Below are 27,687 nucleotides of genomic sequence, written 5' to 3'. Positions count from 1 at the left end.
GAGGAAGGGAGGACACAGTTCTGGGATTTTGACTGTGGCTCAGCCAGTTGCTAGCCCAAGTGACCCTGGACTGAATGGGACAATTTGTAGCATCCTGAGTGTGGAGGTGACAGTGGCCCCATTGACCTCTGCATCATCCAGACCTCTTCTGGAGTCCTGAGCTCTGTTCTGAACATCATTTTGGAGAGAGAAACATTAATGGACTGGAATGAGCACAAGTGGTAGGTGATGGGGGCAAGAATTAGGACAGATCAAAATTCGGACAAGTCAGGAAGTGACTGTTTCCTGCTCTCAAGTCCTGGTGCTGTTGTAAGGTAAACTGAACATAGAAACTATTTTGCTCTTGATACTTTAGTGGACAAAGTAAGTACACATGTTGCCATCTGCTAAACCAGAGACTGTACTATGACCCAGGGACATAGCCCATGGCATTTTTCATAAGAGCAGTAATATCCTCATTCACTTGCTTAGAAATCATAGAGGGAAAAGCAACCTGGAATTATCTAGCAAACAGAAAGATGCAAAATCAGGGGTATGGAATTTTGTCCCCCCTTTTCATCATAGGCAAAGCCAGAAGGAAACAAGCTTTAGAAGGAGGAACAGAAGACTACAGGGGAAGAGAGGAGGGAGTTATGAGCCATGGAGCCAGGGACCAGGACACTACAGACATCTGCTATGCCAGAGCCTGGAGAGGCACTGAGATACCAGAGGAAGCTACTCTGGACATGGGCTTGCTGCCAGTAAACAGGATGGAACCGATGAGAAAGGAGAATCTTTTCAGTTAATTAAGGACAGAAGTGTCAGAACAAGAAAGATTGGTTTCACAGCCTGGCTTGGGATATCGAGACCAAAGTCTCTGTGAAAGACAGCTTAAGATGAAATGTGACTTGACTCGTTAGGCCTATAATTGTCTCCACTGTATACTTTGTTCTCTGAGTAACACTCACATGGTGGAAACATTAGCTTTTGCCACATTCAAGACAAGTGGTCCAGAAAGAAGTTACTAATGACATTTATTCGTCAATCCCACCATAAGCATTGAACACCTGTTATGTGCCAGGTGACAAGCTGGGTGCTGGTGATACAGAAATTAAAATGGAAGTCTTTGTCCTGAAGGAAGTCACAGGCTAGTGGCGGAGATGGGTTCAGAAATAGGTGATGAGACTGTAACGTAGTAGGTCAGTAGCAAGGATGGAGGTGGGCCCGAGGAATTCCTGGAAGCATCTGGGAAGAGCACTAGCCCAGGGGAAATGAGAAGTGAGAGGTGGGAAGCTCAGGCAAGAGACGACCTTATGATAAAGACTTAGAGGACGAGCAGAAGTCAGCCAGCAACCAGCGGGCGCCCAGGCGGGATGGTGTGTGTGGGGACACAGGTCTGCAAGGGGCAGAGGAAGAGACAGGAGGGGAGAATGGGAAGGGGCCCAGTGGCTCTTGGACTTCAGCTGAGGAAAACGGGGAGCCATTCAAGGCTTTTCTGTGGGGAAGTGACCCTTGCAGCTTTTCACAAATATCCGTTTTAGGCTCTGGAGGTTGGGGAAGGTGGATCTGAAGGGGGTGGGTGGAGGCAGGAACATGGGCCGGAAGCTGGGGCTGTAGCCCCCAGGAGATAAGATAGATGGTAGCCAGACTGCAGCCATGGAGCTGGGAAGAGCCCTGGACCAAAATCTCAGGATGAAGCGAGCCTCGAGCCCTTTCTTGGTTTGTTTATTGATGCATTCTTTCGGGCAAACATCTGGAGTGACATTTATGGTGAGGTGGGGAGGGCAGGGCGGGGCAACTCTGATCAGAGGTCTGGTGTTTGTCACATTTCTCTCCCCTGCTCAGAGAGGCCCTGAGTGGAATCTTCCTTTGTGATTGCTTCTTTACTGATGCAAGGATAGGTAGTGATTGGGGGGAGCACCACGTCCTGGAACATGCCTGGCTCATTCCATGGTTCTTGCTGATGCAACAGGAAGTGTCTCTTTCAAAGACAGTGGGTAGAATGCATGTTGTGTCTCCTTGAAGCTCCCAGGAGCTCCCAGGCCCTCATGCACCCAAGGGGTAGAGGAGCAAGGAGAAACATGGCAGCCGGTCTTCTGAAGGTGAGCTTATGGGTCATTTAGACCCATACTGACTTCAAACTCAGAGTTCTTTGAGATACCCTAACTAGTGTAAATCCAGCAACACCACCCTTTTGGGGACTCTCTTCAGGATGGACCTAGAGGATTCTCAAGACAGGTGCAATGCAGTCACACTGCCAAGGACAGGAACACTTTGGCTCCTCTTGCAAAGAGGTGGTGTGGCAGTAGTGGTGGTAGTAACAGGGTGATTGCCTTTGCCTTCCATAGTGAATGCTGGCCATCTGTTCCTCCCCTTCACTCCTCTCTCACTCTCCAAGGTGCTTGTGCCCAGGTGAGAAAGTGCCACCAGTGGGCACAGGTCCATGGACAGAGCCCCTCTCTGGCTCTAATGACACACATGAGCCTGGAGGGACCTAAATTTAGTGTTGGCTCTGCCCCCTAGGCTCCTTTCTGTGGTTCTGGGATTGATGCCTCATGGCCTTTTGGGGTGTGACCAAGGGAAGCAGTACAACCAGAGAATACACAGAGGTCTAAAGGGGAGGAGAATGGACAGAATTAATCCTGAGAAGTGCAGACAGTAGGAGGAAAAGGAAAATATTTCTCTCCTCATACCCAAGTATTGATGCCACCAAATCTTCTGGAGCGTTAGTTGTCCATAACTACTTTGGCAATTATTCAGGAAGGGCAGCGATGTCCTAGCTCACACCTTAAAATAAGACCAGTTTCTACTTGTGAATAGCTAATCATTGAGTGCTGCACTTCTGTGCCCTGATCAGTCCCCCAGTGTCTTTCTATTATCACAGAAGCTCCAAGGGATGACCAGAGAGTCTCTTATTATTGTTAGCGCTAACATTCATTAGGCCCTCACTTGGAGCCCAGCATGTGAATCTGTTCTGGGAAGTGTTGCTAATGACCCTCTTAATCTCCAGATCTGGTGGACACTCTTCTCTGTCCTCATTTTACTTAGCTTCTCAGCACCACTCATCAGGGACACATCCTTCCTTTTGACAGGTCTTTCCTGTCTTGGTCCTGAGACTCAGATCTCTCCCAGATGGCCTCCTCTTGGTCTTTTTACTGGTTCTGCTTTCTGCACCTACACCCCCTAAAACTGGCATTTCTCAGGATTGGGTCTGTACCGTCCCCTTCTCTCTCCACCTTTCTGGCTCGGCGATCTCATCCTTCCACGTGGCTTTAGATGACACGAGTGCTCATGGCCCCAAAATTCGGATCTCCTGCTAAGATCTTCTGCTAAGACTTGATATCTCCACATGGGGGTCCACAGGTGGTTGTAACTTGTCCAGAATCCCCTCCTCTCCAAACATGTTCTCCGAGCGTGCTCGGCATCCTGACTTCTCTCTCCTCCTCACATCCTTCAGCAATCTCTGCTCATCTCCATCTCCTGCCACCCCTCCCCGACCTCCACCCTCTCTTCCTGGGATTTCTGCAATGGTTTCTAACTGGGCTCCCCGCACCCTCTCCTGTCTCCCTATAAACCATTCTCCACATAGCATTCAGAGTGGTTATTAAATCATGTAAAACAACTCATGTCACTCTGCTGCTGAAAGTCCTCCAGGGGCTTTCTTTGAACTTTGAATAAAATACAAACTCCTTACTTGAGCCTTCACGGTGGCTCCTATGTGCTGCTTATCTCCTGTCCCTCCTCCCCTCGCTCTTTCCATCCCAGCCACTCACATGCTATTAGTTTCTAGAACCAGCGGTTTTTCTGACCTCAAGGTCTTGGCACATTCTTCTAATGCACCTCCTCTTGTTCCTTCCATGCCTGGGCACTTCTCAGTCTTTAGGTGGCAACTTACCTGTTGCCTGTCCCCAGGGGAGCCTGCCTTGATGTCACATATATCTCTGCTGTCATTTTTTATTCAGAGAATCCTGGTTATTTCCTTCAGGATCCTAATGACCGTTTATAATGGTTTATCCTCTCTTTGTTTGGTTGTTGGTCTTCTTGATAAGCCTTGTAAACATGTGTGCTCTGTTCATCTTCTTTTTATCCCTGACTACTAACACAGTGTATGTCATAGGTGTTCAATATATACCCGTTGAATGAAAGAGTGTCAGGCCTGCGCTAAGCCCTCTGTGTACATTCTTGTAATTAACATTCATAAGAAGTCTGAAAGACAGATGCTGTTCTAATCCCATTTTATGAGCAAGAAAAACAAGGTTTGCAGGTATGAAATAATTTGCCCGGATCCACAGAGCTTACAGGTGGAGAAGCTAGGATTTGAACTTGGAATGTCATGTTGCAGGACGTGAGCACTTACCCACTTCACTTTTTCCCACTGGGGTGTGTAGGAGGTTGTATAAGAGGAAAAAGGAAGTTATTATGTCTCCAACATTAGCTCAGTCCTACTCTGAGATTTGTAAGATCATGACATGGAAATCTTGGCTCCTTTTTCCAGTCTGCTAAATCACCTGTTTCAGAGGATTAAAAAAAATTTTTTTAATGTTTATTTATTTTTGAAAGAGGTATGAGAGAGAGAGAGAGAGAGAGAGAGAGAGAGAGAGAATATGAATATGGGGGAGGGGCAGAGAGAGAGGAAGACGCAGAATCCGAAGCAGGCTCTAGGCTCTGAGCTGTCAGTACAGAGCCCGACGCTTGGCTCGAACCCATGAACCGTGAGATCATGACCTGAGCTGAACACTGGCATTTCACAGACTGAACTACCGAGGTGCCCCTCAGAGGATTTTTTTAAAAAGGACCAAACAGGGAAATAAGGCAGCCCGGGGTCTGCGTTCAGTTCAGCACCAAGAAACCATTTAAACCCATCTTTCCTTTGTTAGCTCACTGTAACTTCTCTACATTGCCACATATTTCACAGCCTGATTCTTGTGACTGGATCCCACTTCATGTCTCCATATCTACATGGAAAAGAACAGCTCACCCAAGTGGGCATGTTGTGACAGGTAGTCCCTTGTGACTCAGTTTCCCATAGCTGTGCAGTGAGATACCTAAAGCATATTCATCTCCAAGATGTCCACAAGACTCTAATACTAGCCCAGATATCAACTCTGGGCAGAGTAGAAAACAGCACACCTCAATCTTTACCAAAATATCAATGACCTTTTTATTGCAGAAATAGAAAAGCCATCCTAAAATTCATAAGGATTCTCATGGGGTCCTGAATAGCCGAATTAATCTTGAAAAAGAAGAACAATGTTGGACGTCTCACATTTCCTGATTTAAAAGCTTACTGCAAAGCTATGGTAATCAATACAATGTGGTATCAGTGTAAAGATAGACTATAGACCAACAGAATAGACTAGAGAGTTCAGAAATAAGTTCTTGCATGTATAATCAAATGATTTTTGACTGGAACTTTTTCCCCAAGATGCATTTTGCCCATGCCATATAAGGAAGGCAGTACCTGGGATATCTGTGAGTCTTGCAATCCTGTCTGGGGTCTCCTTTTCAGCACCAGGAGGAAAGAAACCCTAAGTGGGGAAGAGTGCCAGTGGGAGCACTTTTTTCTAGACTGATTCATTTCTCAAGTAATCTAACTGAGACCCTTAGACCCTTAGAGGGGTTCAGCAACGGATGGAATGTACTTAAGAACCTAACACAAACATCCTCGTATTAAAAAAGAAGAAAAGGTCTCCATTCAAACCTCCTTTCCCCTCAAGCTTGCCTTCCTGTCCTTGTGCCATTACCATACTGCTCCTCAAGAAAGTGGTCTACACTCCCTGCTTCTTCTTCCTGGACAAGCCACCTTTTCATTTCCTGGGACAGTGATGATTTCCTTCCCCCACCATTCCATAAGGTTCTCTCTGCTAATGACTTTCCAATAGTCAAATCCAGGGAACTTTTAAATCATCAGCTTGTTTCAATTTTCTGTCCATCCCTCTGACCACATTTTCACTGCTTGTTTGGCAATTCCTTCTGCCCACCGCTTAAACATCCATGTTCTCTGGTGTGTTGTGTCTCAGACCTCTCTGATATGGGGACATCTTCCCTAGCTCCCCTATCTGAAATGTTAATCCCTCCCCACCCCAGAACTCCCTATCCCCCATACCCCTCTCTATAGTTCTCCTTAACACATATCACCATAAGCATACCAGATATTTATCAATTTATTTCTATCTTCCCCATAAAAATGGAAGTCCATGGAGGCAAAGATTCTGTTTTGTCCACAGCTATATCCCCAGTGACAGGCACTTAGCAGATACTTAATAAGTATTTGTTGAATAAATGAAAGGAACTTTGATGTCTTCCTCTGCCTTAGATGGACCCCAATCTTCAGGAAGTTCTTCAGTTCTGCTATTTTCATCTTAGAAATATTTCTCATATCTGTGCTCCTTTTGGCTTTCTTCCCCATTCGCCGCCTTAGATTAGGACCTGTTACCCCTTGCTGGGGCTGCCTCGGTAGCCCATTTTCTGCTTTACCAGGAAAGCTCCTACTCTAAAGCACTGTGCCCAGTGGCTCCTTCCTCTCCCTCCTCGCCCAGATGTTCACAGGATAGATGCTTATTAATGTGTGTCTGACAGCCCCAGGACTCCCTCTGGGAAGAGACATCGGGGACGACCACAGTTTTGTCCCATTTCAAAGTGAGGTTCAGGGAGGGACCGACTTGCAGAGCTCATAGAGATAGGCATTGATGAGTGGAGAAAGGACGAATTGGAGACAAGTGATGGATCCTGTTGAAAGAACATGGGAGAGACCCATGCCATGTGGATTGGAATCACTGTGGGGCAGAATTCTAGAATGAGTCATTACAACACAGATCAACAGACACACAGGGCAGGGAGGGGCAGGAGAGAGAGAAAAAAAGAAATTCAATCATGCTGAAGTCAGATAGGATTTCTACACCTGCCTACGTTAGAAAGCTAAAAATAGGGACATTTGGGGAGAAAAAAATAGAAATCTTTTAATTCTAGTGACACGGGCTATAAGGAGGGAGGTTTTGAGAGAAGGGTGTGTCTCCCACTCTTGGTAAAATTAGAAATAGGAAAATTTTATTTTGGGTATTCCAACCTTCCCTTTTCCCCTTTTACCCTTCAGGCTTATTTCCTCTTTCTTTGCTATCAAATCTCTTTTTAGGAAAAGAGTCTGATACGTGGGACTTAATGTTATATGTTAGTAGTAGTAATTTTACATGTTAATGGAAGCTTATATCTGAAGCTAAATATGCTTAAATATAGCCACCATTAGAAAAATCTATATGGTCCACTATATCCAGCACAGGACTAAAAACAGTGGTTGTTCAATAAATATTTATTGAAAGATGTTCAAAAAGCATTATTTATATGATCAAACTTTGGAAACCATATAAATATCCAACAAGGGGGAGACCATTGAAGAACCATTGGTATATAGAAATATTGCATAGCGATAAAAATATTTAGAACACCTTTTTAATGGCCTGGGAAAATGCTTATAATGAAATGTTAGGTAAAATAAACAAGATTCCAGTTGCTACTATACTATGTCACTTATAAAAATCATATGCGTATACAAGGACAAAAATCTGTGGGTATCTGGAATCTGGGATTTGGGGGGTATTTCTAGCTCCTCCTTTCTACTTTTCTGTATTTTTGAATTACTTATAATTGGCATGAGATAAGTATTTAAGCAATAACGTTGGAAAGATGGATTTGGGAAAGGAACTCTTTTTTAGGGGTCCCAGAAGTCATAGCGTGCTGGTGTGGCTCTCGTGGTCTAACACGTGGGAGGAGACAGGAAGGAGATACCAGCCTCTCTGGTAATGGAGATTGGCTGTTTGGCTAGTGGAGGATGGGATTTTAAAGAGCAGTACAACTGTGGAGAGCCTGACCTTTAAAGAAAAAGGGAGTACTTGGTAATATTGATGCATTGGTGCTTTGAACGTGGCAGCCTTCCTCTGGGAGGGTCACTGTGCTGGGCTAATAAGCTAGTCCAGCATCTAGAGCAATTTGTGCTCCTGATTCTTCCTCAGCTTTTGTTTCTTAAACACTCAAGCCTTGCTCAGGTGCTGAGACATGTTTATTTCCCCCCTGCTCCCCCACCCTCTTCTATATAAAATACAATTGTAAGATTAACTGAAACCCTCTGTGCGTACCTCAGTGATATCCTACGTGAATAGCTTTAAGAATTGAGGTTCTTGCATTATAAGAAAAAATTAATATCCAGTATCTCGCCTGTACCATAAAATCTACGTAAAAGGCCCAGTGATCTTCCTAAAGAGACCACAGATTTCAGCATTCATAAACAAGAAAACATTTCCTTCGGTTATTTCTGGAAATTCCTTCCAAACATCTGCGTTTTCTTCGAACTTAAGTAGCTTCCCACCTCCTTCCCCTAAGATCTGTTGCCACTCTGTGGGAGAGTAAACTTCATAGCCAGTTTAAAACAAACAAACAAACAAACAAACCCAAAGCAAAACCCTGCACTAGCAGTCTATCTCCATCCCTCTCCAAATTTCTAATTTCCTGCACTTAAAAAAAAAAAGTCCTAAGCTATCCTGTGTTTCAAAGATCTTAGGATCTAAATGGAGAGATTGGACGACTTTGAAAACCTAACCAAACCTAAGATTGTGTATTTATTATTTGCTGGTTATTAAAATATCCACCTTCCCAACTAAGGAAGGCTGGGTGGCAGGAGGGACCGTGGAGGCGTGGGGGAGAAGTGTGAAGACAAGAAATCCCAGCTCTGCCTGAAGACTGCGTGAGAAAGAGCCCGGCTCCTCCAGCAGCTCCAGGCCGTGTTTTGCAGGCGGCCGCATCTGCCTCCCCTGTCTCTCTTACCTCCTTGATGTTCGGCACTATTTGTGGCCGGCGTGGTGGAAGGACACAGTGAGGTTCTCACCCCCGCCCCCCCGCCCCCCGCTCCCATCCCCAGTTCCATCAAAGCGAACCCGGGCCAGCGCAAGGATCTCCGAGTTGCGAGTGTGCTGAGGCTGGGACTGTCACTCATTCTCCGATCAGCGCGTGAACGCAGCTCGGCAAGCCGCTGGCAGGAAACAATTCTGCAAAAATAATCATACTCAGCCTGGCAATTGTCTGCCCCTAGGTCTGTGGCTCTGCCGCCGTCCACACTCTCTGCAAGGGGGGGGGCACAGAATTTACCGCGGCAAGAACGTCCCTCCCAGCCAGCAGATTACAATGCTGCAAACTAAGGATCTCATCTGGACTTTGTTTTTCCTGGGAACTGCAGGTACATTTTGAAATTATGATTATTCTCAGTCTGATGTACTGATCGCCCCTTCCCCCCTCCTCCTCCCACGAGGACACTGGTATTTGGGGTGGCTTTACGTGGAATGCTAAGGGTGGTCATTGTCGTTGAGCCGAGGAAGGAGCGCATAGCCCTTGCTGCCCCGCCGAGCCCTGCGCTCTCCGGGGCTGCGCCGGACCGGGGCTGCCTACCAGCGCCGCGAGCCCCTGACGCGCCTCCGGCGTGCCCGCCCTTCCCACTTTGTGTGCCCGCAACGCGGGAGCCGAGCCGCCTGCTCCCGGGGACAGGGACGCTCCCGGGGACGCTGTGGCCGCACCGGTGCTGGGCAGCGCTCCTTCCCAAAGCGGGCGGCGGGGCGGGGTTGCCGCGGCTCGGAGGTGCTGCTGCGCGGGCTCAGGTTCCGCGGGGTAGGGGCTCGTGAGCCCCGGTCCCGGGAAGAGTGAACAATAAGGCCGGGGCGGCTGCCCCATCGTTATTTCCCTGGGTCTAATAAAGTGGGGCTCGCCGCCGTCGCGCCCAGGCCCCCCCCCCCTCCTGCCCGGACTGAATAACGGTTTGCAAAATGAGGCGAAAATGGGCAGAATCTCAGGGCTGTGTGGCCGTTCTTGCACCCCCGTCGATATGACGTTAGTTTTTCATTTGCCAAATCGCTGGTTACTTGCAAAGCCTGCTCTCGGCCGGGAGCACGGAGGGATGGGAGGGCCGAGCGCCGCGTTTTGACAGGAGGAAGTGCGGAGGGGCGGAGGGCGAGGAGGGCGTGATCGGGCTGCCTGGTGTGTGTGTGCGCGTGTGTGTGCGCGCGCGTGTGCCTTCACACTCACCGCGAGCCCCGTGTTGCACGGTGCGCGAGAAGAATGGCAGGTAGCCACCCGCAGCACCTCGCCTAGCCTCCTTTCTTTGGGCGAGGTTCCTGAATCTAGCAAAGTGTGAACAATAGGGAGCTGAGGAGGAGATAATCGAGGGATGCTGCCGCGCGGGTGGCGGGGGCTGTGCCGCCGCCCAGAAAACCTCTGTGGCCGGCCGGGAGGGAGGTTCATTTCATTTAGGGTATTTCCACCCCGGCCTCCCCGGGAGATTCTTCTGTGCTCGCCCAACGTCCCCTCCAGCTGCTCTCCACACCCCACCCCACCCAGGGATTTGCGCTCTGGCATGGATGGTCGGGAAGGAGGAAGAAATGGATCAGGGGCCTCAGAGAGCTGGGTGGGGTGGGCGCACATTCCGGGAGGGGGGCGTGTGCCCGGAAGCGCCCGGAGAGAGCAGAGCAGAGGGGACGGTGAGTCCCGGCGGCCGCTGCCAGGTGCCGTCTCTGCTACCCTAGACGGCGGAGCCCGGGTGGGGGAGCGCTCGGGGCGGGCCCTCCCCGGGCGTCACGGGAGTAGCCCCGGCCACCGCCTCCAGCCAACTCGGGTCCCTTTCCCATGGCGACCAATCAGAGCGAGGCTGGCTGGGCGGGAAGCCGTGAGAGGCTTTTATTGCGGCGCGGGTGGCGGCCCAGAGCTGCCAGGACCGTCTCCCGGTGTTCCAGCCTAACGGTCTTGCTCGCCCCCCCGCCAGGAGAAACCCCGCCCCGCAGCCCGGAGGGAAGAAGATGGAGCCCAGGTGCCCCCAGGAGGTCCGGCCCGCCCATGCTCGCCCACTCGAGCCTCTGTCACGCAGCCCCGGGGCGTCCCTTCCGCCCCCCAGCGTGCACACTCTGACCGTGTCTTCCCGGACCGAGCTTGTAGCCTGGGAGGGCGCAGTGGCTGGGAGCACCGACTCGCGCGTGCGCCGACCGGCCTGCTGCGGGCCGGGGGCGAGGCTGGGGGTGGGGCCGAGGGGGGTTGAGGGGACCCTCAGCCGCCGGGCGGCCCGCGCCGCGGCAGGTCGCTGGTCCCTCCGCCACCTGGCCGGGGCCGCACCCGGCTTGCCCTTTTCTGTGGTGCCGGCTGGTCTCCGCGCGTGCCCTCCTCCCCTCGAGGTGGGGGCGTGGTCATGAAGACCGGCTCTTTGGGGGGCCTTTGGGAGGGATCGCTGGCCAACCTTTCCACCACCGTGAAGGGTGTAACCTTCCGTGTTGGGATGTGCGGGCAGGCGCAGGCTCGTACCCGTCAAGGGAGTCCCGGATTGGGATGCGGTGGCCGACCAGGCAAGGGTGGCATTCTGATCAGTGTTCCCTGGAGGGAAAGCGGCCTCAGTCCCGCCCTAGGACTGTAAGGATGGGGACAAGGCAGAACACTAAACGCACACAAGCTTGCCTAACAAAAGAAAGAAGTTGAACGGTTTTCCAAAGAGAAATCATTTTCCATTAAAATATTGATAATTCCACAGTTAAAAAAAAATCGAAGCCTTCAAATCAAAGGGTCAGGGTGAAAATAAAAACAGTATTATATATACGTACGCACATATATGTAAATGTGTATACGTAGTAATAATTATTATAATAGTAACATAATTATTATTTTTTCCTCAAATGTATTTTCAGGGACAGTGGTAGTTCAGTCTCCGCGCTCTACACAGTGCGTATGAAAATTTAAATACAACGTATGCTACCCTTAACACCAAAGGAAATCAGTCCTGCAGCCTGTCTCATTTTGGTCTCTTTTGCTCTTTCCGAATAAGGTGAAAGGTTGCGGAATCACACAGCAAATTTAAGTTTATTCTAACAGCAGTTCTGGATGTTTTGTGGAAAAATTGAATGATTTGGAATGGTTGAGTCGTGTTTATCTGGCAATTTTACAATCCTCTTCCAATTTTACTTGCTAGAGTAGAGGAATGAATAGGACTGACTGGTTTTCTAACAAGGTAGCACTGATTAAGAACAAAGGACACCTTTGCTACCTCACAGAAGCCAGCTAGTAGGTATATGAGTACATACAACATCCCTCACTAAATGAATCGTCAAGGTGTGTTTCAGTCAGGTTTGCTGTGAGTACAATTATGCCGAGCTATATTATTTTTGTTGATTTTTATTTGAAGGTCAGAAAGGTGTGTTTCTGAACAAAATGCAACTGAATATAATATAGTTGTACTGAAGAATGTGGAAGAAGTTGCACGACTCTATCCCAAAACCAGAAAGTTAATTTTTCTTTCGACAAATATTAGCATAGATTAAAGTACTGGAAATAACTCCGAATTTGTTTAAAATTTAACACAGGTAGACACAAAAAGAATATAACGCAGACAGTGTGGAAGTGTGGCCTGTCCTTTATTTAATAGTTTTTGAGTTACTATTCCTGCTGTGAAGGTTCTAAAGATCTACCAATCATGTTGCTTTCATTAGTCCAAAAATTTACATTTTTTTAAAGTCACTTTTTCAAGAAGCTTCCCCCTTCTTCCCTCAACAGATTGAATTTGTTGACTTTTTTCCCAGGTATGTTTCCTCAGGATCTACTTTTTTAGAAGTAATACTGGAATAGCAGAAAATAGCAGAGTATAATCTTGTTCAATAAAGGAGGTTTATCCGAGTCTCTTTGCTAATTGTTTAAACTAAGGATTTGTTGACCTAACTGGTGAACTGTCTCTTGAGCTTGATAGTACAAGAATTAAGGCAGTAATTGTTTGCAAACCCCCCACCAAACCCAAAAATTATGGTATGGGTGTGGTCTTAGCAAGGGCTGTGGGTGCTTACTCAAGGCGACGGATCAGAGGGAGCAGTTAGTCACTTGAAAACCGGTAATTCTAAGAGTTTTGCATAGTGCTTCTCTTTGGAGTCCATTCATCATTAATCGAGTTCCTCGGATAGGTAATATGTAGTTTAATGTAAGTAATCTGTATCTATATTTTTCTGTCACAGGGAACAAGGTCTTAATTGCCTCTCAAAATAAATCGCACCATTTTCTCATTCAAAACCTAATCTTTACACATGACAGATGTTTTTGTTTGCTATGGAACTTGGTTTCTTAAATTATAGACGGCATCTTATAAACTTTACACTGCTTGAAATATGAAATATGGACTTGGGAATTTCTGATCCAACCACTTAATTTTTTAAGGTGACAAAGCCTCTACTTAATAGGAGTTTGATGAATTCCCCATATTTACGTCTTCAGTGTTAAAGCACCGTGGCTGCCCTCCAGACAGAAAGTGACTTCAATGCTACTGGCAGACCTCCAAAGATATTTTACAGACAGTCCTTCCTGTCTTTGTGCGAAATGAGTGATTGACTACCTGTTGCTAAAGAACAGTATGGACTTTCCCTGCCAATCTTGGGTTTGTGGTGATGGAGAGCAGAAGCAGTCGGCAGGGTGGAGAGAGATGGGGTCCCACCTGCCACTGCCAGTCTTCTGGGAACAGGCAGCCTGAGAGGAGACAAAGGCATGCAGAAAAGGCTCTCTGGTACTGTTTAAGTATTGAGTCTTAGAGCCCACAGATATTTCATGGTGTCAGGATAAATATTTTAATGTCACTTCCATAACTGATAACTCCTCAGTGTAGTGTTCTGACAAATGTATAAGCTAAGAAACATCTGGATCTTTAAAAGAAAGGGCAGCAAATTACAAACAGCATTTTACTAGTACTTAAAAATGGGTCCAAATCAGACAAGATTGGAACCATGAATCAACTGGCTATGTAGTAATAATGAGTACTTGAGTTTTGAAATAAAAAAGACTAAGGTTAAGGTTCCTTGAGTTAAAAAGAGGAGAAATGAGTAAAATTCAGAAGAGAGTTTCATACATGTCTTGAAATAGGTCTCTGAGCAATAGCGTAAGAGACGCCCTCTTAGGAAGAGGGGGATGCCCAGGGACCCCTCTGAATCCTACGGAGTAGGTGTCTACGAGGCCCAGAGTTTTTTCCTACGAGGAAACAACCGTAGTGAAACAGTCATTGATAATACAGGTCGACGTGCTTACTACAGTAGGGCAACAACATCCAGAAGTCCATCTGAAGGTCGCAGTCATGTCACGTTTAGCCCTTTTTGTTATCAGTACTAACTCTCGGTGCCAACCCTTAAAACCATTCACTGATGTAAAGGGATGTAAATTATTTGGCGTTGCTAGTGGTGTCATTATGCCCTTTCATTTCGCACTTTTGAAATGCTGTCTGTCTGCTGAAGATGCTCATTAGGGTCATTGCCTTTTGATGTTGGTCTGTGTGCCAAATGGCAGCCTTTCTGGCAGTTTCCATACATTACAGTTAAGGCGCTTTTAGGCCTTGTCTACACGCAGCCACTGATTTAACTGTTTTCAGCTAGGATGACACACTTCTACCTTCCTGCACTATTAATTTAGCTTCCGGTTGGAGCAGTTGGAGACCAAAACGCGACTACACTGAAAAGATAAGCCCTTTGCTCAGTTTTGTGTATGTGTGTTTTTTTGCGGGGGGAGAAAAGGTTTTAATGTACCTATTGTGCATTCTTTTTCTGTCAGATGTATGTAAATATGTTTTCCTTTGAATTCAAAGACCACATCGCTGATAGGACTTGAAAGGCTTCTTTCTATTCCATTCTGTATTCTCACCCAGGACTTTCTGATTGGTAGCTGCCAACACTGGCCTGTTTTCTGTCGGTGTCATCCTTGAGATAACATGTGACAGGCCTTGGTATCTGATTACCTCATCCTTTAGGAATATCTATAGTAATGTCACAGCACTTGAGATTGTGTTACATTAGGTATTCCCTCCAACCGTTGATCAAATATATTAATTGAGTTCCAGTTCTGTGGGGAATTTCAAAGGACTGAGATGGAATACTTTCTGCTGGCAAGAAACCTAGAGGGTAGGATCACATAGAGTTTAAGAGGGAGCGGCCCACAACCCCAGGTTGAAAGCCCAGCTGTGCATATCCCTTATTTGCCATCCGATTTGGGGCAAGCCCTATAGCTTCCCTAAGTTTCAGCTTTCTCTTCTGCAAAATGGCAAAATTAGCAGTGCCCCCATGTTAGAGTGGTGAATATATTAGAGATCACAGGACTTCAGTGCGTGTGAGCCATGTTTATCGATGAGAAAGAGAGGTGTATATGGATCTAGAAAAACATAATATTCAGATATAGTGCTCTTTCCATGGCCCAAAGAAGGATATTATGAGAACATGACTTCTTCAGTGACTAGAGCTTGACTTTAAAAAATCTTGAATATGCCTGCACTGTCATGTTGCTTGTGAATATGTTGGAGAGAAAAGTGATTCTCCTTCTAAGGCTGAAAGCCATCAGCACAAAGGTTGATGTGGGTTTCATGGTGCCTGAAGGATGTGCAATTTTGAAGGCCCCGTTTAAGGAAAATAAAAAACTCTTCCACAAAATTTAGTGACCATGAGAACATGTTGGCTTTGGGACGCCTGGGTGGCTCAGTCGGTTGAGCATCCGACTTCAGCTCAGGTCATGATCTCGCGGTCTGTGAGTTCGAACCCTGCATCGGACTCTGTGCTGACAGCTCAGAGCCTAGAGCCTGCTTCAGATTCTGTGTCTCCCTCTCTTTTGACCCTCCCCCATTCATGCTCTGTCTCTCTCTCTCTCAAAAATAAACATTAAAAAAAAATTAAACAAAAACATGTCGGCAGGTCCCCATGCCACACAGCCTTGGAAGGAGCCCATGTAATGTGGGGGCCCTGCAGACGTCTGCCCTAGTGCCAGCAACTGTGTCTCGGTCTGCTTGAGTCCACTTGCTTCAGAAATAGGTTGACTGTTCCGGTTTGTCAAGCACGTGTCTCCTAAAGGTTGTTTGTGTAGTGCTTTGAAGATCAGAGTCATACATCAAAATCAAAATTGTTTTTAGAAAGAAGAAGCCATTTGACCTCTTTATTTTACAGAAAATCTTAAGTGAGACTTGAGTTGATTTAATATTTCTCCCTGCTTATATTTTTGTAAATTACTATCTGGAATAAAATAAAGTAATTGCTATTATTATGCAAATGAGTCAGACATAAATGCCCTACTGGCAGGGCAGGAAGTATTTTTGCCAACTAAAGACATATGCCGTGTTGGAAAAGAGACTCAGATTTTGTGTTAGCTATCTACAAGGAGAGAAACTGCATCGATAATCCCCGTAATTATGTCTTAATCATCATCGTACAGTCCCAGACTTTTGCTCTGCATTCTATCATCCAGTCTTCATATCATTTGTTCACGGAAGATTTATTGAGTGCGGTGTTCTGGGAATGCCGTGGTAAACATACATTGTCTCTGTCTTCATGGAACTTCCAGTTGAAGTGTGGAGGAATACAGACATTAAACCAGTAACATACATGTAATATTTATAATCCCATATTCTGGTAAAAAAAAAAAATAAGGACGGGAACAGGATACTCTAAAAGATTATTGCAGGGATCCCACCTTTGTGTGGTTGGGGTGGGGTGAAGAGGTGACATTTACAAAACTCTGTGAAATAAGAACAGATGGTATTCTCATTTGAGACCTGGTTGATTGACTACTTAATTCAACAAACAGTGAATCACAACACACATTCGTAAATTCCATTTAATTCAGCAAACTTTCCTGAAATCTTGACAAGGCCAAGTTGCTTCCAGATTGTTTTGGGTTTCAGATTATAAGGTCAAGGAAGCTATGCTTCTGCCTCTGGAGTTCACCATGTAGTGTGGGAGACAGACATGCCATCCTTATAAATAGAGACATGAATTAGACACCATTGGAGCACAGGGAAGAAAGCCATTAACTCTGCTTCAGACCCCCTTAAGCTGGGCCTGGGCCTCCAGTCCCTGGAGCAGGAAGCAGAAGTGACTCAGGTGGTGGAGAGATGAATGCATAGGGTGATGCTGAGGAAACAGCATGGGGGTGCTTGGGGAGAAGTGGCCCAATATTAGGGGGGGAGAAAAGTTCTGTGAGGCCAGATTGTGTCAGGTCTTGAAATAGAAGCTGAGGCCGTGAAAATCTTAAGTAGTTTACAGGGATGAAGCTGGGACCATACGTGCATAGTTGACTCCATCTTCTCATGTTCTGAAGTGAGGACCATCTGAATACACACAGCATCAGGATGTGAATTTGCTTGGCGTCTGCCAGAAGTGAGGGAGTGGTGACTGGGGGGAGGGGCAAACCAAGAGCTTTGGGTCTGACAAGTCTAGTTTGAGTGCCCTCATTGTAAGTGACATTCTGTACCTTGCTGCACTTCTGGGCCTGCCTCCCTCTGTCTGTAGAATGGGGATCATGACACCTCCGTTGTGGATTTTGGTGAGCTTAAATAAAATCTCATATGTAAAACAAGTCAGGCACTCAATATGTGCTTTTCAAAAGTTCATCTTGAGCGGAGGTTTTCTTTGAAATGTTTAGGAAATATGTGTACTGTGAATATGATGTGCAAAGTTCTGTCCTGGAGGCTGAGGGGGAAAACAAGAATACCATACCAGTCCTACAGAAGCTTTCAGATGGTTGGGGAGTCAACACTTAGTTCAGACAGGAAATCATGAACGGTACTGTATGAATCATTGCCAAAAAGAAGGAGGCAAATACTAATTGTGAGAATTGTTAAGAAAGACAAAAATCGTCTCATCATCTCGGTTCGTTTTAATGTCCAGAAGAAGGTGTGGACAAGCTGGTATTTGATGTGGACCCTCATGGGCATAAGGACAGATAAGGAGAGAGAGGACCCATTTCTCTGTAGGACAGCATGGGTCTAGCTAGAGAATCGGTCTTCAAGATCATTGAAAGCAGACTGGAGATTGGGCCAGGTCTTATTAAAATCTTAAACGCTAGACAAAGGAGAGGGATGTTGGAGAAATCATTTTCTAAAATATTTAAGGTTATATTCCATGATAACACTTGAACATCTGCTGTTCTAGGCTCTGTGTTTGATGCTAGCTTTGAATTAATAGAGAAATAGGAGGAAACTGGTAGGGATCACTGCAGTACTTGGAGGGGGTGTTAGTTTCTGTAGCTGGACCAAATAGTGTTAGGAAAAGGATTTTTGCTACACAAAAATCAAGTTTTATAAAATTTTATAAAAATCAAATTTTTATGTTCCAGAGGGGCTTGTTAAAGGAATCCAACCGTGATATAGTTTGTAAAACAGATAATCTTAGGAAGTACACTTGTAGTGGTTTGGGATAAGGATAAAAAAGGCACACAGCTGAAAGGTTAGAGATGACAAATGACTCATCTGGGGTAGATGATAGATCCAAAATGGTAGGTGACTGGGAGAGAGAAAACTTTTTAAGTTGCAAACCCAAGGGAATAAAATCATGGAGCTGTCAGCAGGATGGGGAAATTGAGAAAAGGCGTTACCTTGAATGAAAAATAGACCTCAGTTCTACATAGATTAGGTTTTAGAAAAAAAAAAAAAATTGGGCGTCCTGGTATCTTAACTTCTAGATCAGTATTTTCAACTGTGAGTGGTAAAATCTATTCAAATAGACTTCCACCAGCATTGAAAAACCAGGAAAGGAAGGATGGAAGGAAGGGAAAAATAGAGGAAAGAGGGAATGGGAGGGAATGGAATGGAATGGAATAGAATGGAATGGAATGGAAAAGAGTGTATGTATCTTTGTAGCAAGGGTAAGTATTTTGTGAAACTTTTCTTGACCCAGTTGTGATGGAAAACATATCTAATTATGGCTCAGATAAAAAATAATGTCATAGATAGAGGAATATAGGATTAGACAGAGGCTAAGCCATTCTGTGGGGCAGAGAGGGTATAGGGCAGATACCTAATGGTTTAAGGGCATAGGGAGCAGCAGTGACAGCAGAAATACTTGCTGGGCATCTATGCAGTCTTTTAGCTGCAGGTGTACAACAGAGCTCCAAAAACTCAACAGTACAATATTTTGTTAGCCTACTATCTAGTGGAGAATGAAAAGGCAACTGGGAGTACCAGGTAGCATCTAAAGGCAGATATGTGGCTAAGATTTCAGAGGCAGAGGAAAAATTACCTGGGCGCTAGGGCGGTTGGAGAATTTTTCCCAGTATAGTGACAGCTGGAGGCTTTGTAGTCAGGATTTTGCTTTACATCTAGGAAGCATAGATGAGGTAGGTGATGTGTTGCATGTTTGGGAGGAAGATGCAGGAGCCCAGCTGGGAGCGGGGGTACCAAGAAGACTGAGGGATCATCGTAGTCTGTATTTGTATTCCTTTCCAGTGGAGAGAAGACCTCATAGATTACAATCAGTGTATTGTGCAATCTTCATTACACCCGGAAATATTTATGTTGTAGTTTTTATGTAGCATTTAGAATGGCATCTTGTCCATAATTTGGAAAGTGATATTGAAAAAAAGGGGGTGGGGACCAGAGCCTAGTGGTGTGAACACCTGGTAGAGAAGAATAAAGTGGACAAAAGTTGGAAACAAATGGTGTATATAATACTGATTTTGTTTTTTAAAAAAATGTCTGTCATTCACTAAGACTGTAAGAAGACACCTTTTTTTTCTACCATCTGAGTTTTCTCTAGTGAGCATACATTGTTTTGTATTCAGATTGTAAAATAAATACTGTATTAAAAAGTGGGCGGTAGTCGTTAAAAGTGGATATGTGTGTAAGAAAGATGAGGCACAAGTGGAAAACTGGGGGTTTGAATCAGAGGAGAGTGGGGATCTTAGAGAAGTTTAGTTGGGTAGTGAAATTCACATTCTCAGAGCCAAAGACAGAGGAGGAGTGGATAGCCAGGGTATTTGACCACAAAGAAGGAAGGATGGGGTGTTGGGGTGGGGAAAGGCTTCAGACTGGGGGGCCATCTGGGCACCAGGGAAAAAAGCCAGGTCATGAACAAACCTTTCACAGGACAACGGGATGGGGTCACCTGAGAAGAAGAGGATAATGTTAGAGGGTTTTCTCCCCACTGGTTTCATCTATCATGGTAGGTGATAATTTTTAGACACCATTTTATTTTCTCGCACCATTGCCCATGATATCTGTACCTTTATTCTATACCTTTAAAAAAGGTTTGTTGATAGCAAAACCTTTTGAAGTATGTTCAGTTTGTCACAAATTGGCTGCATTGTTTTTGTGAGATTGGCAAAAGAGGGGACATGGGCGTGACTGACTCCTGATGTTCTTTTATTCATACTGCGTCTCCGAGTGTCCGTTTCGTCGGTGTGAGATGCTGCCAGTTGCTAGTGAAGCTGCAGTTGCTGTATGAGAATTGGATTCAGGGTGCAACATGGAAGCTTAAAGACCTGCTGTCAGGAGCACGAGGAGATGCAAATCCAGCACAAGCTCTTTGATCTGAGTTATAATTACACATTATCTTCCTTTCTTAATTTAGTATCTCCTTGTAGTGTTATAGAGCGGCGCATACTGTAGGGGGAGCCTCAGGGGCCTTTGACATCAAACTTGGCATTTTGCACCCTGGGTCTTCTGCTTTCTGTGACCTTGAGCCAGTTATTTAATCTCTCCACTGCTCAGTTTATTTCTCTGTGAAACAGGAATAATAATACCCGCCTAATAGGGTTATTGTGAGGATGAAATGAGGTAATTTATGCAACTGTCTGGCACAGAGTAAGCTCAGTAATTTTTTCCCATTTTCCTTCTTTCTGTTAAAGTTCACAGTGAAGGGGTGTACAATTAGTGTTGGATTTAAGTATTGATTATAATTAGAATCACATTTTTTCCCATTTAGTTTTCATTCTCTGAGAGTTCAGGATCACCATGAATTGCAACTGAGTTGGAAACACCATGGCTGATTGCTTAGCTGTTTGTTTCAGCTCCTTTGGAAGCAAAGTCTGGTAGATCTTGGTTTTGAAAAAAGTAGAATTTAAAAAAACAACTTGGCTTATATAGGTTCTCCTTTCTATTTGCATAGGGTTAATTTTAAACCTGTCAATTCACCATAATAGTAGAGCCATAAAATTTAGTGTACTTAAATAAATGGTTGCTGCTAAAGATCATATTGGTGACACGTCATTAATCTGGAAGTCATTTGTCTGGCATCCTTAAATCTTTGGAACATGAAGCATGAAGAATAAGGGAAAAAAAGAAGAAGTAAGAGAAAGATGCCTCTGGATAGCCAAAATAGATATCCCAAAGCCCATGCATTTGATTGTATGCACTTGACCCATAGGGGAAGTCCTTTAGCCTTTTTTTTCCCCAGAAAGAGTGCATATATTCTTAGTTAATTTCCTAGCTTCTACCACATTTAGAAGGGCTCTGAGATTCAAACTAGAATCAAGGAAACATGACTATTAGGTATATTGGTAGTATACTAGTAGGAAGATGTAGTAACTTGAATGGATGGAAAAATTATGAAAAACAGATTCAAGAACACAAAGTTCTATACATGACAAAGTTCCAAGGGAATGTCTGTAACATAGTGCAGCATAAATAATGGGTGTTCATTATTAAGCCTCATTTGGAAGAGCCAACTATTGGCCTATTCAAGCAGTAGGCAAAACTTATATGGATTAGTTTTTGGAGCATGTGTCTTTCATATTCAGCTCTGTCCTATGTAATGAAGGAGGTATGATTTCAAGGAGTCTCTGTATAGTTGCAAACATGAAACAGACATAGATGTAGGTACCACTCTCTTCACCAGTGGTAAGTTGGAATGAAAGGTAATATAATTAGTGTTACTCACATGGAAAAAGCGTCATGAGACATTCTAATCCCCAATGATTTAGGACAAAGGATATTTCATATTTCATTCCTATAGAGTGACCTTGTTATATATAGCCTCTCAGCTCTGCTTGAATTCCACAGCTATTTACTTACCATTAAGAGAAGTTGTGTCAGCCAGCGTCTCTCTCTCTTCTCCGTTACGTTATACTACGTATGTATTGGGATTAAAGATCCTAACTATTCAAGCAATTAGAATTCATTGGTTGTAATTCCTCCCTTTCTTAAATTTAATTTTTATTCTTGGCAAAATGACATGTGCACATTGTTTAAGAAGTTAAGTCATTTTATAAAACATGAAACATTAGTCCCCTGCCTCAACCCTTACTACCCTTTCTTAACCCCTCCGTTATCCTTCCTGTTTCTGATTTTGACTTCCCTGAAGCATCCACTTTGTATTCATTTAGTTGTTTCTACCTTTTTTAATGTCCATATTTATACTTTCTTACTTTGTCAGTTTCAGGCATTATTTATTGACTTTATTCTCTGTGGGTTTAGTATTCGTACAATACTCTCTGCCCCCTTACTTCCTTTACCTTGGCCTCCCAATATAACAATTTTTCCGTTTTTGATTTAAACAATATTTAATGTTTACATTATTATGACCATGTAAATATTATTCACAGCTGAGCATTGAGCAATTATATGATTTTATTTCATTTCTTATATAATGTACTGTCTTTCCTGAAGTTTATGATGGCCTTAGTTTTTCTTTGCTTAGTTTTCTATATACCTATCACTAATTCATTATCCACCTCTCAGACTGACATGTAAATTCCCTGTCAATATGTTCAAATGTGGCTATTTTTTTTCATCTTCAGAGGGCATATATCCTAGACCTTATTCTCATTCTTCACTTTTGACTGTTGGTGATCTATGCTTGCAGCAGTTAATTTATATTTGCCTCATATACAGTTCTCCAGGTTGGAAATTGCTGTCTCCAAGGATTTGGAAGGTATTGCTCCTTCAAAACTTTTGTTTTCTAGCTTTCATTGTTGCATTTGTGACATCTAATGCTTTCTGATTTGTAATGTTTTGTACAAAAATTATTTATTTCTCATCTAGAAGATCTTAGGATCTTCCCTTTGTTACAGTATTCTGAAATTTCACAATGCTGTACTTTGTTGTAGGTCTGCTTTTATTTATGGGAGGTAGGTTCTCAGTGGGCCATTTTGGTCTGGAAATTCATGTTTTTCTGTGCTAGGAAATGTTCCTGCATTATTTACTTGGTATTTTCATATCTCTGTTTTTTCTCTTTTCTCTGGAGCTCTTATTCAGAAGTTAGATTGCTCCTCTAATTTTTTTTTCCTTTTGTCTTCTCTCTCCTACATTCATTTCTTTGTCCTTGAAACTCTCCACCTTTTACTTTCTGGGAAGTTTTGTCAGCTTCTTGCCAAATTGGATTTTCTATCTTGCTAACATGTTTTTAATTTCTAAGAATTCTGTTTTATTGTCTGACTGTCATTTTGGTAGTTTCCTCTTCTTGTTTCTTGGTACAATATCTTTTATATTTCTGAGTATTTTAGAAAAATTTTCTTGTAATGCCTGGGTGGCTCAGTCAGTTAAGCCACCACCAACTCTTGGTTTGGGCTGAGGTCACGATCTCACAGTTTCGTAAGTTCAAGCCCCATGTCGGGCTCTGCCCTGGCAGCATAGAGCCTGCTTGGGATTCTCTGTCTCCTTTCTCTCTGCCCCTCTCCCACTTGCAATATCTCTGCCTCTCTCAAAATAAACTTAGAAAAATTTTCTTGTATCCTGTGTTATCTCTTTATCCTCTGAATTCCCCTTTATCATCTTTTAGTATCTCCTCTTGTGTTTCATACTGTTTCATTTTATTTCTCAAATTACAATGGTCCTTAGCCACTTATTAGTAATTGGGAGTGAGACAGTGAGAAGCTCTGGGAAGTCTCTGTGTGGGTGGGCTTCACTGCAGGTTGATACAATGGGTGGGAAACGTCCACATCCATTCACTAGTACATGCATTTTCTCTTGGGCTGATCAGTTTAAGAGAGTCCAGTATTTTGCAGCCCATGAGCTAAAGATCTAACTATTGTTTTTCTCTGAGCTGAATGGTTTGAGAGTATTTTACCCACTAGTCAAGATTTCATTGAATCCCTCTATTTTTAGTGGGGGCACTTCTGCTGTCAACAATGCCTGGCATTCCCCAAGAGAAAATTCCCTGGGATTTAACCTCTCCAGCTAATGAACATTCAGTCCTCCTGGACTGAAGAAGAATTCAGCATGGGAGAAGAGATACAGGGCCCTCAGCCTCCTGCAGCTTATAGTTGTGTGCATGTGTGTTGGGTTGATGTTAGTGGTATGAGAAGGGTTGTTGGCTTGAATTTTGAAGCAGCATGCGAGAACCTTCTGATGACCTCTTTGGAGGATCACAGTTGCTACAAGCCAGAGCACACATTTGAAATCTCTCATCTCACATGTTCTAATAGGGCATTTTTGAGATTTAAGAATGCCAGCAGAACTTTTTTTTAAAAGTTTATTTATTTATTTTTTAATTTTTTTTAACATTTATTCATTTTTGAGAGATAGAGACGAAGCATGAGTGGGGGAGGAGGCAGAGAGAGGGAGACACAGAATCTGAAGCAGGCTCCAGGCTCTGATCTGTCAGCACAGAGCCCAGCACGGAGCTTGAACCCACAATCCATGAGCTCATGATCTGAGCTGAAGTTGGACACTTAACTGACTGAGCCACCCAGGCACCCTGAAGCTTACAGAATTCTTAAAGGAAAAGGTTAATGTTCAGGGGTGCATCAAAAGCAAAGACCTAAGAAGATGCATGTTGGAGGGAATTGACAATCCAGGGAGTTAGGGCCAGTTGTGAGGAGGTTGTTCTGTTTGAAGAACCTTTCCTCAACTAAGAAGTCCTCAAAGATTCCAGGGTGGCCTGAGACTCCACATCTCTTGGATACAAAGACAGGGCTTGGCAGTGATGCTGTGAACCAGAATAAGAGCAGTTTCATGAACACATTTGCAAATGGCTGTGTCCCAGCCTTGTTGGGTAGCAGGAACATTTATTAGAAACATTCATTTAATCCAATATTTATGGAATAACTCCAGTGTTCCATGTAGTTGGGCGGCAAGTTGGAGATACAAGATGAATGTATTTGGTAGCTTTGTAAAAAATTCTAGACCACTTTCTAAATTGTTTTTGGTTACATTTGTAATATTTATTCCTTTGGAATGACACCAAAGACAACCTTGAAATGTCAGAAAAAGATAACTAAGAATTATTTATTCCTTTCTCCGATTTTCCCCTTTTGTGTATGTAAGTTAAAGTTATGCATGACATGTTTAAAATTTAAAATTTTCACTAAAGAAAACCATCTGTCATAATGAAGCAAAAAAGGGACATCGTGTGGTATTCTTTGAAGATAAGAGATTGAAAATGAGTCCGTTAACTGCCCTAGATTACAATTTGAGGTCATTTTGAGCTAAATTGGCTTTGGAATCAGAATTTAAATTATTGGTCAGACTCAATTAAGATAACTGGTCATGTAGACAGTTCATTCCCCTTCCTCCCTTCTCATAAAAGGAACATTTTTATTGTTATAAATACTTCTTCACAGCTAAGTTAGATACAGGGATATTTTTTAGAAGATAAATATTTTGCACATTAATTTATTTGGGTATCTACGTGTATTTTGTGTCTAAACCAGAAACCCGTATAATCATTTATTATTTGGTCTTCTAGAGATATTCATGACAGATCCTTTTGAAGTCACTGGGGTGTAAATCAATACATTATTCTATGTTATATTTCTGCTGCCCTGTGCAATATTAAGAGAATAACTATCACAAAGTCAGACAGTTAAATTACTTTAATTTAAATACAATAACAATAAATGTGTAGTGGGGGGATATTTTAAGGAAACAACATTTATAAACATGTGTAATTATCTCAACAGCCTGTGTATACGTTTCTAAATAGTAAGCTTTTTGTTTGTGATAAGTAAGTTTAAAATTATATTCTCTTTTAATGAACTCAGTGTGAGAGATTTAAAATGATGAACTCCATTGTTAACTTAGACTTCACTTTCATCTGTTTTGCTTGTTTATAGACCAGAACAAATAAATCAGTTCTTTTTCTTTTTTGTTACACATTCATTTAGAATTTAAAAGTTTTTACAAAAGAGAATAATGTAAACCTTCAGTGAATGTGGTGGTGATACCTGTGGGGCTGGTTATGTATCTGATGCTGTTTGGAGAATCCAGGTGTGTAAGTGACTTGCACTGGTTGGACCCTGGAACTTGACAAGGAAACTCAAACACCTTGAGTGATTTACTGATGTCCCTGAAATGATGGGGGAAACTGATGGTGTGCAGATGTCACAGGCAGCTCCTCATTAGCAGACAGAGTCACTTGTCCTGGGGGTTGGGGCTGTTCGCAAGAAGATGGGTTTGATTTAAGCCATAATCACTATATTGGGATGCCTGGGTGGTGCATTCAGTTAAGCATCTGCCTCTTGATTTTGGCTCAGGTCATGATCTCACGGTTCATAAGATTGAGCCCCACCTCAAGCTCTGTACTAACAAGGTGGGACCTACTTGTGATTCTCTCTCTCCCTCTCTCTGCCCCTCCCCCCTCTCAAAATAAATAAATAAACTTTTTTTTTAAATGCCATAATCACTGTTGACCTACATCTCTTCTTGAAATATTTTCACTGTAATTAAATTTGAAGTCGTCTTATCTGTATCTGACTTCAGACCTTAAAAAGTATCTCTATATGGGCGGTGCCTGGGTGGCTCAGTCAGTTAAATGTCCAACCCTTGATTTTGGCTCAGGTCATGATCTCACGGTTTTGTAGGTTTGAGCCCCGCATCGGGTTCTCTGCTGTCAATGTGGAACCTGCTTAGGATTCTCTCTCCCTTGCTCTGCCCCTCCCATGCTTGAGTGTGCAAGTGCGTTTTCTTTCTTTCTTTCTTTCTTTCTCTCTCTCTCTCTCTCTCTCTCTCTCTCTCTCAAGATAAATAAATAAAAATTTTAAAAAGGATTGCTCTAGGAGATGTTTTTAAAGGAACATAAAAACCAAATTTACATTTTAACATTTAAAACATGGATTAAAAAAATTCATATCCAGAGCAAAACAATTGAGTCATTGATGATTGTTGTTGTTGTTTAAGACAATAGATGGAAATGTCCTGTAGTATGATTAGAATCTCTTCATAACCCTCTGTAGGTGGACATAGGCAAAAACAAAAATAATGTGACAAGCAAGGTGTTTATTAAGGCAGCTCTAATGACCTATCCGGTAGGTTTGCATTTTCTTGGAAATTTCAGTAAAAAATCACCAAGGAACCATGCAACTGGAAATGCTTCTTAAGTTATTATCTTAAGATTAAGGTCACATGGACATAATTTGTAGTGCAAATATTCCATTTCCTTTTTTTAAATTTTTTTTTTTAAATGTTTACTTATTTATTTTTGGGAGAGAGTGGGGAAGGGGCAGAGAGAGCAGTAGAGAGATTCCCAACACAGGTCTAAGGGCCTCCCACTCAGGAACCCTGAGATCATGACCTGAGCCAAAATCAAGAGTCCAGTGCTTAATGGACTGAGCCACCCAGGGGCCCAAAATTCCATTTTCTTTGTAGCATTATTTTGCTAAATGGATTTCAGTTAATTTTCTCCAAAAACATAGTTTTTGTTGAATTTAACAATAATTTGGAAAGCCACAAGGTTTATAAAGGTACATATGAGCTGGATGGAGTACCATAACAATGTAATTTCTTAGTCTTATTTTGGAATTGATAGTAAATCTTAAAAATGACGAGCTTTCTAAAGGTACACGCCAGACGGATCATTCTCTGTTGAAAAATGAAGTGCAGTTTCTTAAAAAGAAAGTAGAGCTTAAATCCTGTCTCATACAAGTTGAGTTTCCTAGATTTGGGGAAAAAATTAATGTATTAGAATCTGTAGTTGACCATAGCTTTAAATATGACACAAAGGGTTTAAAAATCTAACTTGTCATTGTTTACAAAATATTGGC

General features: G+C 43.4%; 1 protein-coding gene across 18 annotated transcripts in view; it reads left to right on the top strand.

Moving 5' to 3' along the window:
* The first annotated feature begins 8,874 nt into the window (after positions 1–8,874).
* Positions 8,875–27,687, top strand: part of NCAM1 (neural cell adhesion molecule 1) — a 312,604-nt gene continuing 293,791 nt past the window's right edge. For 6 of the 18 annotated variants that reach the window (XM_053900497.1, XM_053900496.1, XM_053900495.1 and 3 more), the window contains exon 1: positions 8,875–9,202. In XM_053900497.1, the coding sequence (XP_053756472.1) occupies positions 9,151–9,202 (52 nt within the window). In that variant the 5' untranslated portion in view covers positions 8,875–9,150. The remainder of the gene's footprint in view (positions 9,203–27,687) is intronic. The other 12 variants (XM_053900502.1, XM_019469136.2, XM_019469135.2 and 9 more) reach the window with 5 other exon arrangements.

The sequence above is a fragment of the Panthera pardus genome, unplaced genomic scaffold, assembly GCF_024362965.1.
Source record: "Panthera pardus isolate Hobbes unplaced genomic scaffold, ASM2436296v1 HiC_scaffold_12, whole genome shotgun sequence".
NCBI classification, from domain to species: Eukaryota; Metazoa; Chordata; class Mammalia; order Carnivora; family Felidae; genus Panthera; species Panthera pardus.
The sequence above is the reverse complement of the archived record's forward strand: the minus strand, read 5'-3'. Positions and strand labels throughout refer to the sequence as shown.